Here is a 17,071-nt window from a genome sequence, read left to right as displayed (position 1 = left end):
CAGCTGTGTTAGTCTTTAATTTCAAGCATTCGTCATTCTGTACGTGCAATTAATCATTTTCATCCCGCCACTGTGTCAAACAGTCGCGTGGTACATGTGGTGAAACTATCCCCCAAACAAATACATGGATGCTAACAGATGCGATTAGTTATTAATCCCGACAAAACCAATTATTTTATTTTGGTCTTTACAAGAATCCCTTGAATGCAGCATTAGGCTGGTCACACGTTCGTTATTAAACTGGCCCCACCCACTAGTCCTTATTTGGAAACACAACTTCCGCCCTGCGTCACACAAACAGATGGCATTATGCAGCGTTCAGGTGACATCGAACATGTTAAACCACTTTATTTCTAACTAAGCAGTTCAGAGTTTGTCTTCCCGTTCAACACACCCACTACTATGCCTCATACATGTCAACAAGTCAACAAAAGCATCCGTATTGTTTACTACGGCTAATAACATGTTCGAGAAATCTCAGCATATTTCGGTCTTTTTGTCTAAACGTACTGCGCGGGGCTTTCCCTGCGAAGCTTAACAGCAGTTTAGAACACGCTTTCCACCATGTTTTAGGTTTTCTTACACAAAGATAGAAATCATTGTAGCTGCTTCAACTTGCACACTGATAATGAAAGATACATACATAAGACTCCACTGGAATCATTTGACCGACTTCATGTCCACATTCTCAGACCAAGTACATCATGATGACCTGACAGGCCTGTAACATTTACAGTAACAAATAAAGCTCAATAAACCTGGAGGTTTACATTTTATAAAAGTAAATAAATCCTACAAAACAAAGAAATACAAGGTGTGCGTGCGTGTCTCAGCCGGATTGATCTTCTTCCTCTGAGCCATAGAGCTCCATTAAAACACAATAGTGACCTTCACTGTTGCTGGGTGACATGCCTCATCACCATCAATACACACTGCCCGGCCACCTTCCTCCCCTCCCCAACACACACACACACACACACACACACACACACACACACACACACACACACACACACACACACACACACACACACACACACACACACACACACACACACACACACACACACACACACACACACACACACAGTCCTGCTGCCGCATTACTCACTACAGCGCCACATGGAGATTCATCTGCTGCTTATAATAGTCCTGACAAATGCACTATTTCTTTTAAATACCAGTTCCAGCTCTTTTTGGAATTACTGAGTCTTTATTTAAATTTGAAGTTATATATTTGTGACTGCAGATCCAATTGTACAAATTGTGAGGCCTGGACTGCAGGGGGACATCTTGGGTTACGCTGAGCTCCTCTGTCTTCTTTTTTCTATCCTTCTGGATAAATTATTGTCTCTTCAATGCACATTACTAACTGTACGTCTTTCAGGGAGCTTCTGTACTTCCTTGCCTGAAGTTTCCATAGATCGTGGCTGTTTGGAACTGGTCCTGTCTGCCATGATAATAATAATAATAATAATAATAATAATAATAATAATAATAATAATAATAATAATAATAATAATAATCCATTTTGTACAGCACTTTTCAAGATGCTCAAATATGCTTTACACAGGACAGAGACAAACAAAACCGAAAAAAATGGTGCAAACAAACAACAATCCCAAGGGATCAGCAGGTGAAGGGCAGGGAGCAAGGGTGTAGCAGGTGGAGGGTGTGGAGCAGGGTGTAGCAGGTGGAGGGTAGGGAGCAAGGGTGTAGCAGGTGGAGGGTATGGAGCAAGGGTGTAGCAGGTGGAGGGTAGGGAGTAAGGGTGTAGCAGGTGGAGGGTAATGAAGAAGGGTGTAGCAGGTGGAGGGTATGGCGCAGGGGTTAACAGGTGGAGGGTATGGAGCAAGGGTGTAGCAGGTGGAGGGTAGGGAGCAGAGGTTAGCAGGTGGAGGGTAGGGAGCAGGGGTTAGCAGGTGGAGGGTATGGAACAGGGGTTAGCAGGTGGAGGGTATGGAACAGGGGTTAGCAGGTGGAGGGTAGGGAGCAGGGGTTAGCAGGTGGAGGGTAGGGAACAGGGGTTAGCAGGTGGAGGGTAGGGAGCAGGGGTTAGCAGGTGGAGGGTAGGGAGCAGGGGTTAGCAGGTGGAGGGTATGGAACAGGGGTTAGCAGGTGGAGGGTAGGGAGCAGGGGTTAGCAGGTGGAGGGTAGGGAACAGGGGTTAGCAGGTGGAGGGTAGGGAGCAGGGGTTAGCAGGTGGAGGGTAGGGAGCAGGGGTTAGCAGGTGGAGGGTATGGAACAGGGGTTAGCAGGTGGAGGGTAGGGAGCAGGGGTTAGCAGGTGGAGGGTAGGGAGCAGGGGTTAGCAGGTGGAGGGTAGGGAGCAGGGGTTAGTAGGTGGAGGGTATGGAACAGGGGTTAGCAGGTGGAGGGTATGGAACAGGGGTTAGCAGGTGGAGGGTAAGGAGCAGGGGTTAGCAGGTGGAGGGTATGGAACAGGGGTTAGCAGGTGGATGGTAGGGAGCAGGGGTTAGCAGGTGGAGGGTATGGAACAGGGGTTAGCAGGTGGAGGGTAAGGAGCAGGGGTTAGCAGGTGGAGGGTAGGGAGCAGGGGTTAGCAGGTGGAGGGTAGGGAGCAGGGGTTAGCAGGTGGAGGGTAGGGAGCAGGGGTTAGCAGGTGGAGGGTAGGGAGCAGGGGTTAGCAGGTGGAGGGTAGGGAACAGGGGTTAGCAGTTGGTCCTGTTGGCCCTGAGTGTTCACATCGCCGGACCTGAGGCAACGGGTTGAGGCATGAAGGGGGAGAAGATCTGAAAGGTAGGGAGGGGCCAGATTGTTTCAGGCTTTGTAGGTGGTGGGTAATATTTTAAAGTCAATCTTGTTGCTGCGTTCACAACAGGAAGTGTTGCGAATATTTGTTACGCTTTGAATGTGAATGCACAATTAGACTTTACCATTAATATGGGCTTCAATTCATCATTTGTAGTCATGATCATCTTCTGCTCATCAGCAGAGAAAAGATACGCTCTTTCTGAGTTTATTGTAGCAAGAGAACATCATGAATTTTGGGTTCAACCTTTCTCCCTTCTGAAGAGGAGCGTGCACATGCAATTATCTTGAACACTGACGTCTGGATAGAAGCCATTTATGGGCGGTTCCGCCTTCCAAGAACGACATAGCCTGACGTCAATTATCTCTGTAATTTAAGCTGGATAATAGGACATTTGAATGATTTTGTTGAAAGATGTATAAAAAAAATAGGGTCCTGTCCCCTGCCATGAATCGTGGCTGTCTGGAGCCGGTCCTGTCCCCTGGAATGGCGACCGTGTTGATGCAACTTCTCTCTACCACCTTTTGCTGACATGGATAGTGGTCCATGCCTTCAACTCATATGAATAATTTCCGTCATATTTATTGTATGTGTTGTATCTCCGTTATGTTATTCATTCTGGTCACATGACATCTATTGCTTCTGTCCATCCGGGGAGAGGGATCCTCTGTTGCTCTCCTGAAGGTTTTTTTTCCTTGTGAAAGGGTTTTTATTATCTTCATTTGGGGGAGTTTTCCAGATCTGATGTGAGGTCTCATGGCAGGGCTGTTATGGTATAACTCTGAGGCAAATTTTGTATTTGTGATTTTAAGCTTCAGAAAATAAACAGAATTGAAATTGAATCACACACACTGCCAGCTGCAGGCCTGCCTCTCAGTACCAACCTGAGGTTCAGTGACCTTGCTCAAGTCCCCCTGACAGGATAACACTGGATCAGGGATTACATGTGACTCATGTCAGTAATCAGGAGAGGGTTTATTAAACAGCACAAAAGTCTTGATACTTTCACAAACACACAAAATCATAAATATCCCCCAAACTGAAGCTCCACCCTCCTTCTTTCAACAGGATCAAAGTTATATCAATGCGACAATAAGCCAGATTATAGAAACCACATATTAATAAACAATTTACACTTGAACTGAACACTCTACAGTTTTAAGACCTAAAGATGTTAGTTCGCTCTGTAGAATCAAAACCCAAAGTAGTAGTTTTCATCAATCCTGGTTATAGTAGGTATAAAAGAAACCCTATGCAACCTAAATGTTCTATTTACATCTGTCTTCTAAAAACTCTTCTTTACACGACAGTGTGAAATTGTTATCAATTGTTTGGAAAACAGAAAATCTTTCACAAGGGGCCACTTGATTCTTTCCACGAAACAAATGTCTTCTGTATTATGAGGAACGTATTCATGTACAGTTGAAACTGATCAAAAACAGCATGTCTTCCTCTCTGGATGCTGTGAGTGTTTATAATGGAGCACTCGGCTGTTGTCTGGCTTCCTGTCACTCTATGGTTTCAGGTGGAAGAACAGAAGGCAGGTGTCCAACTCGTGTCCCAGATGGAGACAACTGACGAGCTTCTTCTAATGAGGATATAGATTTGCTGTAATATTTGACCACTTCTGCACGTACTTCCTCACACCATGTGGGGCAGATAAGACCCCAACAATAAAACCCACATCCTTCTTAAACAACAGAGTTGTTGTAAGAATCTTATCTAAAAGGATATGGACACACAAAACATACTCAGACAACACAGAAGTCTGGAACTCTGATTTCACACATGGTGTTGATCCGTTTCTAGCGGAGGAATGAAAAGCGCTCAACAGATTAAAGCGGTCGTCTACTAATCAGAATTTAGCCAGATAGAAGAATTCAGCGGTTCCACCTCCTCCGATAGACAACTCCTCAGGTTGACTGTGCCCTGTTTCTATTGGCCCCCCATGTTGCCTCACATTGTCATTTGAATCTGCTACTTGTGTGCGAGACTATGCCATAGAAGTCTTCACCGGGCCAACACAGGACCCACAGAAAACTACCCGAAACCAACATGCATAAAGTAACTTTCAAGACATCCATTGTTATGAACAAAATGATAATTAGGCCTGATCCAGAAAGAACAGAAAAGAAAAAGAGCATTCAATACATGCCAGTGTTCATGTAATTCACAATTAGAATAGCTATTCCGATCCATGTGGATGACACAGACCTGAGACCTGCAGTAACAGAACTGAATGTTTGAGGCAGATACTGACATTTGAACATGTGAAAAGTCAAAAATGTGATTAGAAAACTTCCACAACGACGATCTTCTGTCCAAAACGCAATTTCTTTTCTTTTTAATAACATTCCTTTAAATTTTTTTATTGAAGTCTTACCTCCAATATCCGGACTGTGGGTCCAGAGTACAAACTAACTCGATGCTCTCCGATGAAGAGACACGATTGGAAAATAAGATCAAACATATGGGCGGTCTTAAGTAGCCGTTAATCATCAGCACACACATACAATGAACGTCAGAAGACCTCTGCGTCAACATGGCCCTGTCATGTGACCACCTGCTGGAAGAATGATAAAATATCCATGTTGACATGCATTTCTTCATTTTCATATTTACCCAACAGTGTAGCCGAGTGTGTGTGTGTGTCTCTCTGGGGAGACTGATGTAATAGTGCATCAACAATTACATTCCAACTAAAGCCAGCTACAGACTGTGATGCTGAAGAAGTTGCATTTATTCTACAGCTTTCAGTTTCTGTCTTGCCAAGTAATCAAACTGTCGAGCCACTAACTCTCCTGGTTTTACATTGTGTCCCATATCAGCATTCAATACCCAGACACAAGTTTAATCTCTAACTACCAGGTAAAAACACATTGGGGCTTAAATATGACGTTTAGTTAAAATGGAACTCAAAAAGTGGATTCATCTAGTTTCAGAGTAATATATTAAAAAAAGAAACTGTAAATGAGTACTCTCAAACACAAAATTTAAATGGTTTCAAATGTGGAAAATCTTAAGCCTCGACTAGAATCATGAATAACTGCATTTTAAGGCCTCAACACATCTGTTGCTCTGTCTTTAACCTATTCAAGAAAAATCAATAACACCAACACAAAAGCATAAATCATCTTGTAAAATAAAGAAACAAGCCATGGCCACACTGCACCAAGAAGACCTAGAAAGAAACATAAATAAATACTAGAATTGAAAGACTGGGGGTGGTTACAATATTAAGGCAATGCAGTGGCATGTTCTTGGTGTTTTCTCTCATGGAATTCTAGACATTTTAAAAGAAATGCAAAGATTACACTTAATTAAATATACTCATCATTTGCACATGAACAACAACAAAAAAATCTTTCGGGTTTATGCACAAAACCTGACAGCATTTCCTCTGGCTGGAGCTGGACACCCTGCTCTTCACAGTGGCTCTGGACCCCTCATCCTCGCTCGCTTTGACCAGCTTTCAGTTATCCGAAACCAAATTGCAGTAGTACGACCTCATCTGAAGCGGCCTTACAGCATATATTCCCCCAGTACAGTCAGTGCAATGCTCACGCTTGCCTCTAACAAAGCAATAACAATCCCATGACTTGTGGGCAGCTAACATGGCTGGCGCTGTGGCAAAATAAAATAACTGGAATTTAAAAAACGTATTACATGACAAGGGAGAAAAATGAAGGGATTAAAGCCTGTGTGGGCCAGAGGATGGTCACACCTCGCTCTAGTGAATGTAGGCCCTGTAGACTGCAGAAATATCGTTGTCTGACTGGTCCAGTGCCTTAGCCCTCTTGTAAACCTGCAAAGTAATAGAACACAGATTTTCAGTTGTAATGTACAAGCTTCCTCGTACACGCTTCCTCGTTATTTGATGGTAAACGGACTGTACTTGTACTGTGTTTAAAAAGTCAAGGCTCATAGGTTATTCAATTCCGTTTATTTTGTATAGCCCAAAATTACAAATGTCACAGTGTAAAAAATAGATTACATTTTATTGATGGAAAAACTTGCCCATACAAAGAAACTAGTCTGAATGTTACCTCATTGGCCGCTGCAGCCATTGGGGTTGGATGGTTGGCCATATCACCCATCGAGATGGCTAGCCTCAGGTCCTTTTGAATATGTTTCAAATAGTAGTCTGGCTTAAAGTTGCCCTGTAAAATATCTGGACAAAGCCAGGAGGAAGGTTTTTATTCACCTTCAAACATATTGGACCATATGTCTTTTTGAAATGAACTTACTTAAAACTTTACAATGCAACATTGAGAGAAATGACAAAAGAACCAGTGAGCAAGGTTCACTTAGGTTGAAGGATGTCTTCAAACATCTCTGTGTGGACTTACTTTGACATTTCTGGTCCACAAACGTGCTTGCCATCTGGCCCTGGCACAAGATGTCCAGGAAGGTCTGCTGTGATTGGCCTGTGGCCTGGGCCAGGGTTAGCCCCTCTGCAATGGTGGCCATGAAGCTGCCCTGCACCATGTTGAGGATCAGCATCATCCTCGCTGCATTGCCTGCTTCCCCTGAAACCGCATATGGACACATTAGGAGACCCACATCAGCATCGCAGTTAAAGTTCTACTAATAAATTAAAGCATTTGATGCTATTTGGCAGCTTCACTTTCCCAAAACAGAAACTAGACAGAAACCAGAGGAGAGACTGGCAAGACACTGGAGATTATCACCTACACTATTTACAGGTTTACTATCAACCCCATTACCTGAAACAGAATCATTTTTAATTACTGATTTGTTTTCTTGCAGAGTTAGATAAAATAATTATTACCATTATGTATCTGGTTAGCTTAGCACATGTCGAGCTTGGCTCTGTCGACTGGAACCAAATCACCTGCCATCGCCTCGAAGCGTTAACATCTCATTTGTTTAATACCTACAAAAAACTAAATTAATTATTTTACAGAAGGGTGTGAGCCAAGCTAGATCAGCAACTCTGTGGAGGCTTGACTGGTTGCCTAGCAACAGCACAGAACCAAGAAATAGCTAAGAAGTCTTTCAAGATAATCTTTGATCAAACTATTCCTGACAACCGACCAGCGCTGCATCCGTACACCCTACATACCCAGGAAGAAGGAGGTCTTGCCCATGGCCTGGAAGCAGCTGCTGCAGTCCTCGTAGACGGTCCTGTCGCCGGCTGCCAGGATGACCAGCATCCCATCATTGGAGAGCTGCTGGCTTCCTGCCACCGGGGCCTCCAGGAAACGGCCGCCCCGCGATGTGATCACCTGACATTCAAACATAAAATAACAATATTTATGCTATCCCAATAATGGTAGCTTGTATACCTTAAGGATGGAGAAAAGCCACAATCCCTTTTAGGTTTCGGATAGTTTCTGATGCAAGATGCTTTGAAACCATGCGCATGCCAATGGTGCATGATTCTTTACTGTGTCCTTTATGAGGTATGACTTGAACTGTGGCTGCTCTGGTGTGATGATGTGTTGTGCTACCGTTTACCTTTGAGAGTTCTGTAATGGTCTCGGGGTCCACAGTAGACATCTCTACATAGCACTTGCCTGGCCTGATTCCCTGCAGCACTCCACTGGGCCCCAACACCAACTAGAGGGCCACAAACACAAGTAGTTGTTTCAACCCATGGGCCCGTGACTCTCGCCTCCACAGGAAGCAATTAACTGTAGCTGGTACTCACATCCCTGGCAGCTTTTGGGTCAGAGACACAGGAGAAAGTGATATCGCACGTGGAAGCCACCTCACCAGGAGTCCGGCCTAACCGGGCACCCTCCTGGATGAACAGGTCACACTGGAGCAGAGCAGGAAGCAGACATTTCTGAATCATCATCATCATTGTGCCAACACAGGATACTTCTAGAGTTAGCCAACATATGGATCCAATCTTTTATTGCCAACCTCTGGTACAGTTATGGTAATACTGATTAGTGACATATTTATTGCAGAATAATGATTAAGACTTTACCAAAAAGGAGGTATTGATCAATGCCTCGTTTTTGGTTAAGTCATAAAAGATTTTATTCTAACAGTCTTTAAGCCACTATCAAACTCCTTCCCCTACACTTGAAACTTATGATACTTATCATATTTGCTTAATATGTTTTCATTTGTTCCTATTATGTATTCTAAATGTTACCAGGAAATGAAAGATATCATCACCAGTCAAACACTGCAACAGATGACCGAGGTCAACGAAGCCTCATTCATCAGACACAGATCACTGACTTGTGTTGCATTGCGGTACCTTTTCTGCTGTGCGGTTCCACACTGTGACAACGTGACCCAGTTTTAACAGGTTGGCAACTATACCACTGCCCATCAGCCCCAGACCCAGGAACCCTATCCTGAAGAGCAAAGTCCAAAAATAACAAACATGAGCACGCCAACACTGAAATGAAACATTAGCTGTTATGCGTCTGTGCTCTGAGCTCCATTAAGGTGAGATCTGTAATCAATAATAGTCATCCTCAGTGTTATGCTTGTGATCGATCACTTGGAAACTGGTGTTGTGAGGATGTGTGAATACCTTTTATCTGTGGGTGTGATGCTGCCGTTGATGGCTGTGCTGTCTGCTGCTTGGATAGATGTTGACCCTGAGTCCTGCACAGTCAAAGGCAACACTGTCACTTTCATACTGCAGGGAACATGAAGCTCTCACTATCTTTGCGTCTTCTATGAAACCAAATCCATGAGCCGATAAGTTGTTATAGAAAACACAACAGTTCAAACTGTAGAAGTTCAAAGGAACATCAAAGCAAACACATGAGGATTGGAACTTGTTGACTGGTTAGTTTTTAAATTTACCTCTTCAATGATCTTCAGCCGCTTGCTAATGGGTTCCATTGATGGTGCTGGCTGTGAGGAAACAGACAGAGATGAATCATATACACTTTCCCTGGGTCTCCATTTAAACAGTTTACTAACGCTTACTAAGTGATGTAGTAAATACGGGATCAAAGAAGAGCTACTAACAAAAACATTTCTCTCAGAGCGTCACACAGATGAACGCCTAACACCAACCCCGGTTAATTTCAACGCCAATATTGTGTATAGTATTAATATTTGATTGATTAGTGCATCACTCTGCCAAACACTGCAATGTGATGCGATTAGCATTTTATAAGGTTTTAAAGAACTGGTCTCTGGGGGGCACAAGATTGGAGTCTCAGACAGACTATTGGACGAGATCGGACATGGCAAACTAACGGTTAATGTGAAACCCAACTTCTGATCGAGAGAAGATATCAGCATACTGAGCGTGCTTCCTTTTACCTTCTCAGACTGGCTGAGGAGGAAGTGATGGAAATGTGGGTCGTCCTTCACAAGCTGCAATAGAAGAAAAGTTCATTGAGACAGCGTTCTCTTAGCATATCCAGAGACCTGACAGAAACCATTGAGTCTACACCGCACCACACTGACACATCAGGGCCCGCATCGTGGTCCTTACACTGAGAAATTTGGAGGCCTTGCATCCATGGCCTAAAAAAAAATAATCAGATTTTGCCCTGGAGTGTTAATGATTAAAGACTAAATCCAATCCTGTTCATTTTCCTAATGACTTTTACAAGTCTCTCTTAAAAGTCTAAAGTGCATAACCAGAGAGAACCCCGTTTGTGTTCAGCTGCTGCACAGATCATTCAGGTTAAAAGGCAACAGCACGTTAGCCACACTGGCGGACTTTTAGAATACTCACACCAACACAGAATGAGAAGAAGAGCTTACAGCGGACACAAGTGCTCATGCTTTACATAATTTGAAATGATTTCCCTGCATTCTGCAGCTCACAGTTCCAAGTAAGTGAAAAGTAAGTAGGTAGGTAGAAGGAAGGTGATCATATGAAAAGATAGCAGGCAAATCGCAAAGTACAAACATTGTTTTGCAGTTCATTTTGAACAGAAGGTATCAGTACGAGTCCTCTGAGACTCACAGCTTTAGGTACCTCTATTAATGTGTTCAGCTCAACCCACACAGCCAGTCACCATCTGATGTTCTCCATGTCAGTGGAAACGAGTCAATTCTGTACAATACGAGTTAGCAGCACCTCTACTGGCTGGCAGAATAAACAGACAAACTAACAACATTCAAAAAGTTACAAACAGTGTCCTCTTGGAAAAACAACTATTTACATCCATACTGGACTACATCCTTCTGGACTCACATGATCATATACGTTAGAGTTGATTCACTGAAGCCAGAACTTGTTTGTAAAAATGTTTCCACTGACATATAGATCAATAATAGTTAATGACTCAAATTGTACACAAGGGTGCGCTGTTTGTCTGTCGAGAGAGGTTGTACAGGTTAAAGATTCCATTCAGAGTGGTCATAACTGGTCCTGAAAAGCAGGGAGAGTTATCAATCAATCGTAGAGAGCAGGTCGCTGATGAGGAAGTCACACTTTTCTGAGTCAGCTGAGTCAAACCTCAGGCTTCCTTTGAGTCCCCACATACAGAGTTGGTGATCATCTCAACAGCACCCGGCAGACAAACAGTTTCAGCAGTTAGGAACGAGCACCAAACAGTTCAGAAAGTAAAGGTCTGCAGTTGCTGGTGATTAAAGCCAAAGCTGAAGGTCAGGTAGAAGAACAGCAGGGCAAGGCAGGCTTGGTGGGAAGGAGTTCACCTACACTGCTCTCCCATTTGAATCCTGAGCCAGGTCCCGCACCCAGCCTCTCAAGAGTGGACGGCTCGGGGTCAGAGTCAGTTAAGTCCTTGAGGAGAGACACATTCACCTTTCTAAATCAAATTGGAAATCCGTAGAGGTCGGCCTCTGATGTTCTTCTCTCATACATATGGAGGACACAGCGTTAAGGATAGAACATTCATTTCACCTCCACTGTATTTGGACAGAGGCAGAAATATCAGACGGGTATTTCAAAACCTGGACCATCAAAAGCAAAGTGACATTGATGTCAGAGGTGTGGTATTGAGACACCATCAGCTCCAGAGCCTCTGAAGCTTGACATGTTCGACTACAGGGGAAATAAAAATGGAGGTGGACAATCCAGGTTCATGAAGTCGATGAAAGAACCTAATGATGGTGATGAGTGGTTGTTGTCTCAACATCTCAAACTAAGTGATACATCCTCTATCTGTAAGATTGTGTGATGTCAATTTTACATTATCCAACTAATTAAGCATTAAATCTCTTAATTGGGGTAAATTAAAAGACGAATATACAAAGATATTGCCTAGCAACAATTTCCTAAAATACTGCTGGTTCCGTGTGACGACATTATGAATCTGATGCCTGCAGTGCAATAGGAGCATCAAGTCACATGTCAATAGATCTGAAGCTAAACACTTACTTACGAGTATCCATAGTGTAAGCGTCAGAATGCATCTTTGTATTAGACCGAACAAGAGAAGGTTCCACTGCTGCAAAACTTGGTCTAGCGAGAGTGGGATCACTTTATATTAAAGACCAATATATGCACATGGCAGGTTTAGCAGAGACAAGTTCACATTGCTTTTGCAGCGGAAGCTTATGTCAAGTCATTGAAGGTGAATAGACTTAGGGATGACACGTCGGGCTGGGCGATGAATCGACATTTTCTTTTCAATTCCGATTGTGGCTTCTAATGATTAAAAGACACAAGATAGTCGATATAGAATAATTATTGTGCTGCATTGCGTTTCAAGAAGTCTTGTGATATAAGACCAGGGCACTGCTGTTTCTTCCTGTACACCAGTAGGATTTCACCGTGCTTCAAGGGTCAAGCACAGCTGCTTCGGCTTGGTTGGGCCTCACTGCTTCCAGAACTCGCTGTGCCCTCTGATGGTTAACCACGCTTTGTGGGTGTGACATTTAGTGTCATCACCATTCAGATCTATGCAAACAATGTGTTTGTGATTAAATTGTTTATAGGGCAAAAAGCTCTTCATGAATCATAATTAAGAGGCTTTGATCACGCCTTTTAAATTAGCTCTCAATGTGCACCAGATTAATGTATTTCTCTTTAAAAATAGACAAGTCTTCCTATATGCACGATGTTTTCAAAGTCAATGAGCTTAGTACTGACCAAAGTTATCGTGATTACAATTTCCGCCATAATTGAGCGTTTTAATCATCACTTTTTCCAGTCCTCGTTTTGCTGTGTTTGTCTTTTCTGAATGCCGTATACGTTTAGTAAAAATATTTAACTAATGCTTTACAGGACAATGTTTGAACTTAACAGTGTCCTACCGACCTTCTCAGAGGGATCCTTTAGGGCACTGAGATCCTCGTCATCCTCCTCCAGTATTTTGAGTGGCTTGCTGGGCGTCTTCTTTCCTTTTGAGTCTCCTTTGCCATCCGAGTTCTGTTAAAAACACAGCTTATGATTTTGAAAGACAGTCGCAACAGTTCGACAACTGTTTGAATGTAGGGTGGTTCAAAAATAAGCAGGTTACACAGTAAGCCGAAGGGAGAACTGATTTCCCAGATGATGAGTGCACTCATTCCAGAGGGCAGATGGCCTCGACAGAGGTCCACCTGAATAAATACTGAGTATTTCACGAGGAGGCTTGGGAGAACAACTCTCACTTCAGTAATTGTATATGTGATTTCATTAGTTTCATAGCTGGAAACAAGTATGTTCCACATCGTTTTCTTTTGTTATGCTTTGGCAAAAACAGTGTTCATACTAAACAACCAGAAAATACAGGTCAACAATTATGACTAACAGTTCACTCACATATTCAGTTGTTACAGAGACTTTTTGGCAAACAGGAAAATGTTTCACAGCTTGTGCCGCTTGCAAAAAGTATTTTAGATCAGCTTTTTTCCAGATACATACGACTTATGTACAGTGCCCTCGAATCTTTAGAACCCTCAGTAAATATGAGCAAAATAGGCTGTTGATCAAATGTCTTTGCTGTTTATCCTGTTGTTCTTTTACTTAAAATATTCACATAAATCTCACCTCCATTTTTCTCACTATGGGAGGGACCCGAAAACACAGTGACGACGTGCGACAAAAAGTTGTTGAGCTGCACAAATTGGAAAATGGATGTGAGAAAACCTCTAAAAAGTTGAAAATACCCATTTCCACTATCAGGGGAATAATTAAGAAGTTTAAAGCCACAGGAAAAGTTAAGAATCAGCCGGGAGAGGATGCGCGTGTACATCAACCCCACACACAGTGAGGAGGATGGTTCGATTGCCAAAAGAATCTCCAAGGATCACAGCTGGAGAATTGCAGACGTTAGTTGAGTCTTGGGGCCAGAAAGTCTCCAATCAGACATCACCTACATCACCACAAGTTGTTTGGAAAGGTTGCCAGGAAAAAGCCTCTACTGCCAAGCAACAACAACTAAAGTGTCTACATTTTGCCAAACAATACTGGGACCTTCAATGGGACCAGGTTATGTGGTCAGATGAGACCAAGATGGAGCTTTTTGGCAACAAAAAGGTGGATTTAGACAGAAAGATAGCCACCCAGAAGAGCACCTCATACCCATTGTGAAGTATGATGGCGGATCTTTGATGTTGTGCGGTTGCTTTTCTTCTAAAGGCTCTGCACATCTTCTTAGGATACATGATATCATAGACTAGCAGATATTAAATAAAAACCTAACAGCCTCTGCCAGGAAGCTTACAATGGGCCGTGGTTGCTTCTAGCAGGACAATGATCCGAAGCACATCTCAAAATCTACACTACAATCAAACTACAATCTACTCGGCAAAGTGAGGAACATAAAGACAGAGAAAAATATTAGTTTTGTGATAAGAATGTATTGTTTCTTTCAACTATGTTACTTCAGTTAAGAAGGTGAGATTTTTGTAAATATTTTGAATTAAAGAGCATGAGGATAAACAATGAATTATATTTTTTTGCATCTTGTTTTGCCCATGTTTACTAAACGGTGCCAATAAGTCTGGAGGGCATGCACGTGGTGACATTAGCCAATATGTAGGTGATTTTGCTCTTATTTTTCTGAACTGGCCATTTTGTATGACATCCTACTCACCTGTTCTTTCCCCTTTGCTTTCTTCAAGAAGTCTTCCACTGCATCGACTGCCTGCTGGAAACGCTTGCCTTTATTTATCTTGATCATCTCTTCTTTGTGGGCATGGTAGGGCTTCAGCTGTTCTACTTTGATCCAGGCACTGAACAGACACAGAGAAATACATCTCTCACACATTTAAAGGAGAAGTGCATGCAAGGTGAGTCAGAACAGGACCTCACTATCCATACTTACTGGTCTTCAGTTCCAAAGAATTTCACAAAATGGCATTTTTTGCCCCTGGGCTTTTTCAAGTCCTTGGGGGGGCTTACGACCTGAAATGTAAATAACTTTAGTAATCCAACATCTGTCATGTCGATGTTTGTATATGCCTCTAAACAGCAATATGTATGTTTTCACTCCTTACCTTCCCTGGCCATGGTGGGTAACGACCAAGCTTCCCCCTGAAAGAAGAGGGAAATATTTAGCCTGTCCAGCTAGTACTGAGACACATTACAACAGGCTCCAACAATCTGATGATTCGGACGCTTTCTCAGGTCCAGTTTTGTGACCAGAGGGGAACAGGCTTTGCTGTCAGGACTTCCAAACTGTGGAATGCACTTCCTGTTGAGATATGATCATCTGTATCCACTTAAAAAAACACATTTGTTTTAGGTTGGGACTTTTATAAAAAAAAAAAAGTCCCAATTTCATGTGTACATACATTTGTACAGGTGGCAAAGCACACACACTGATATTGTCTAAATAAACACTGATATTGTCTAAATACAATTGGAGCGTCGGAATCCACTCTTCTTGCAGCTGTTTTTACAAAGAGTAAAAACGGCTCCAACACACTAATAAGGTAAAGAATTTATACAATCATCTAATACAGAGGAGGGCATGATGTTCCATTTGGTTGAAGCTGCTAGAGCTCTTCAGAGTTTGTTATCCCAGTGCCTGTCAGTGCCAACAGGGTTCTACTGGTCTTCGTTGCAGTGATGTCCTCATGAGTTGTAGAAATATTGCAACAGCAACTAAAGCATTAACTACTGTAACTCACACTTACCAAACAGCCATATGAGAACATTGCTTTTTAGCAGTGAGTCAGCTGGCAAAGTGAAAAAAGTAACTTTAAAAAAAGAGAAAACAAATACTCACTTCTTGAGTTGCTGGGGTCATTAAAAACCGAAACGTGTCGGTGAATGGGGTCTTAACAAAGATGCCATCATATGATGTAATGCGTATTGCTTATATTAAATACAGGTAGTCCCAGTCTCTCTGTAGAACACACGTGTGGTACTTTACTAAGCGGATAATGTCCCCACGAGAACGGGCGCTACAGGGCAGTACGACACAACTACTCAGCTGTTGTTGTCCCCCATGTGGGCTAAAAGAACCAGAGACAGCCTCCAAAGACGACTTGTCCATCTCGAAAGACAAATGACAGTCAGCAACCGCTGACACGGAAGACGAATCAACGTGAAGCCAGCTGCAGTCCCCGGTAGCTTCATATCCGCTGAAGCTAGTAAAGCTAGCCACAGACCACAACATGGACTGTTTTAACGACCTGTCGAAGCTGCACACAAACCAATAGGCCCAAGAAATACTTTTTTTAAAAGACTGCTCTCCATCCGGAAATAAACCAGAGTTATCTTCTTCCGATCTAAACCTTTTTCTGCAGCTTGTCGCTAGCTAGCAGCTAATGATGGCTGGTGGCTGAGTCAGCTCAGCTAACGACTTGTTTGAGTAACCCAGTACGGAAACACCAACACGAGCTATTAAACTCACTAATCAATCACTACCTCGTGCAATGTAAGATCATTCAGCGGGACCGGAGGAGTTGTACAATATTTAAAGGTTATCTCACCAGACCAGATCCCCGATCCTCAGATGCACAGTCGCCATCTTACAACTTTAATAAAACGTCGCACTGACTGAGAGGAAAAGACAACACACGCCCACTGATCACGTGTGAGGGCGAGCACTTCCGCTTATGTAACATCCGTTGTTGGCTTTAGTATGACACTATGCATCATGTTGTTGAAAAGTAGTCGAAAATAAATGATATATATATATATATATATATATATATATATATATATATATATATGACAGGAAAAAAAATGTGGGGGTCGTGAGGAGAATTCTTGACAAAAGCTCCTTAAGACAGTGACTTTTCCATAGTAAAGTGTTTGTCATAGTTCATCATTCAGTGAGTGTGTATTTAAAGTTGGGTCATTTGAGTCTTTTTGAAACTACTTCTCAGTTGTTGGATTATTTTGTTTGTGCATGAAAGCTGTTGAGTCGGTTTAAAAATGGCTGAAGATTCTGAATTGTTATGCATGTTGTAATACTTAATGTCCTGAAGATGCACT

At 42.6% G+C, this 17,071-nt stretch overlaps 1 protein-coding gene across 2 annotated transcripts; it reads right to left on the bottom strand.

The window, feature by feature from the left end:
* Window positions 1-3,728: 3,728 nt before the first annotated feature.
* Window positions 3,729-16,666, bottom strand: glyr1 (glyoxylate reductase 1 homolog (Arabidopsis)). Of its 2 annotated transcripts, XM_068596121.1 has the most exons (16): window positions 16,564-16,666; window positions 15,121-15,157; window positions 14,949-15,028; window positions 14,718-14,856; window positions 12,956-13,066; window positions 11,393-11,476; window positions 10,039-10,092; window positions 9,571-9,621; window positions 9,293-9,366; window positions 9,011-9,110; window positions 8,447-8,557; window positions 8,254-8,355; window positions 7,859-8,021; window positions 7,122-7,301; window positions 6,819-6,943; window positions 3,729-6,577 (listed from the first exon to the last, which is right to left on the bottom strand). In XM_068596121.1, the coding sequence occupies exons 1-16, from the start codon at window positions 16,599-16,601 to the stop codon at window positions 6,503-6,505; spliced, it is 1,524 nt and encodes a 507-aa protein (XP_068452222.1). In that variant the 5' UTR covers window positions 16,602-16,666; the 3' UTR covers window positions 3,729-6,502. The 2 variants fall into 2 exon arrangements, with proteins under 2 accessions (XP_068452222.1, XP_068452223.1); XM_068596122.1 differs by lacking the exon at window positions 11,393-11,476.
* Window positions 16,667-17,071: the final 405 nt, after the last annotated feature.

This window comes from Clinocottus analis, unplaced genomic scaffold, assembly GCF_023055335.1.
Source record: "Clinocottus analis isolate CAN_PGR_092001 unplaced genomic scaffold, fCliAna1.0.p SCAF_34, whole genome shotgun sequence".
Taxonomy (NCBI): Eukaryota; Metazoa; Chordata; class Actinopteri; order Perciformes; family Cottidae; genus Clinocottus; species Clinocottus analis.
The sequence above is the reverse complement of the archived record's forward strand: the minus strand, read 5'-3'. Positions and strand labels throughout refer to the sequence as shown.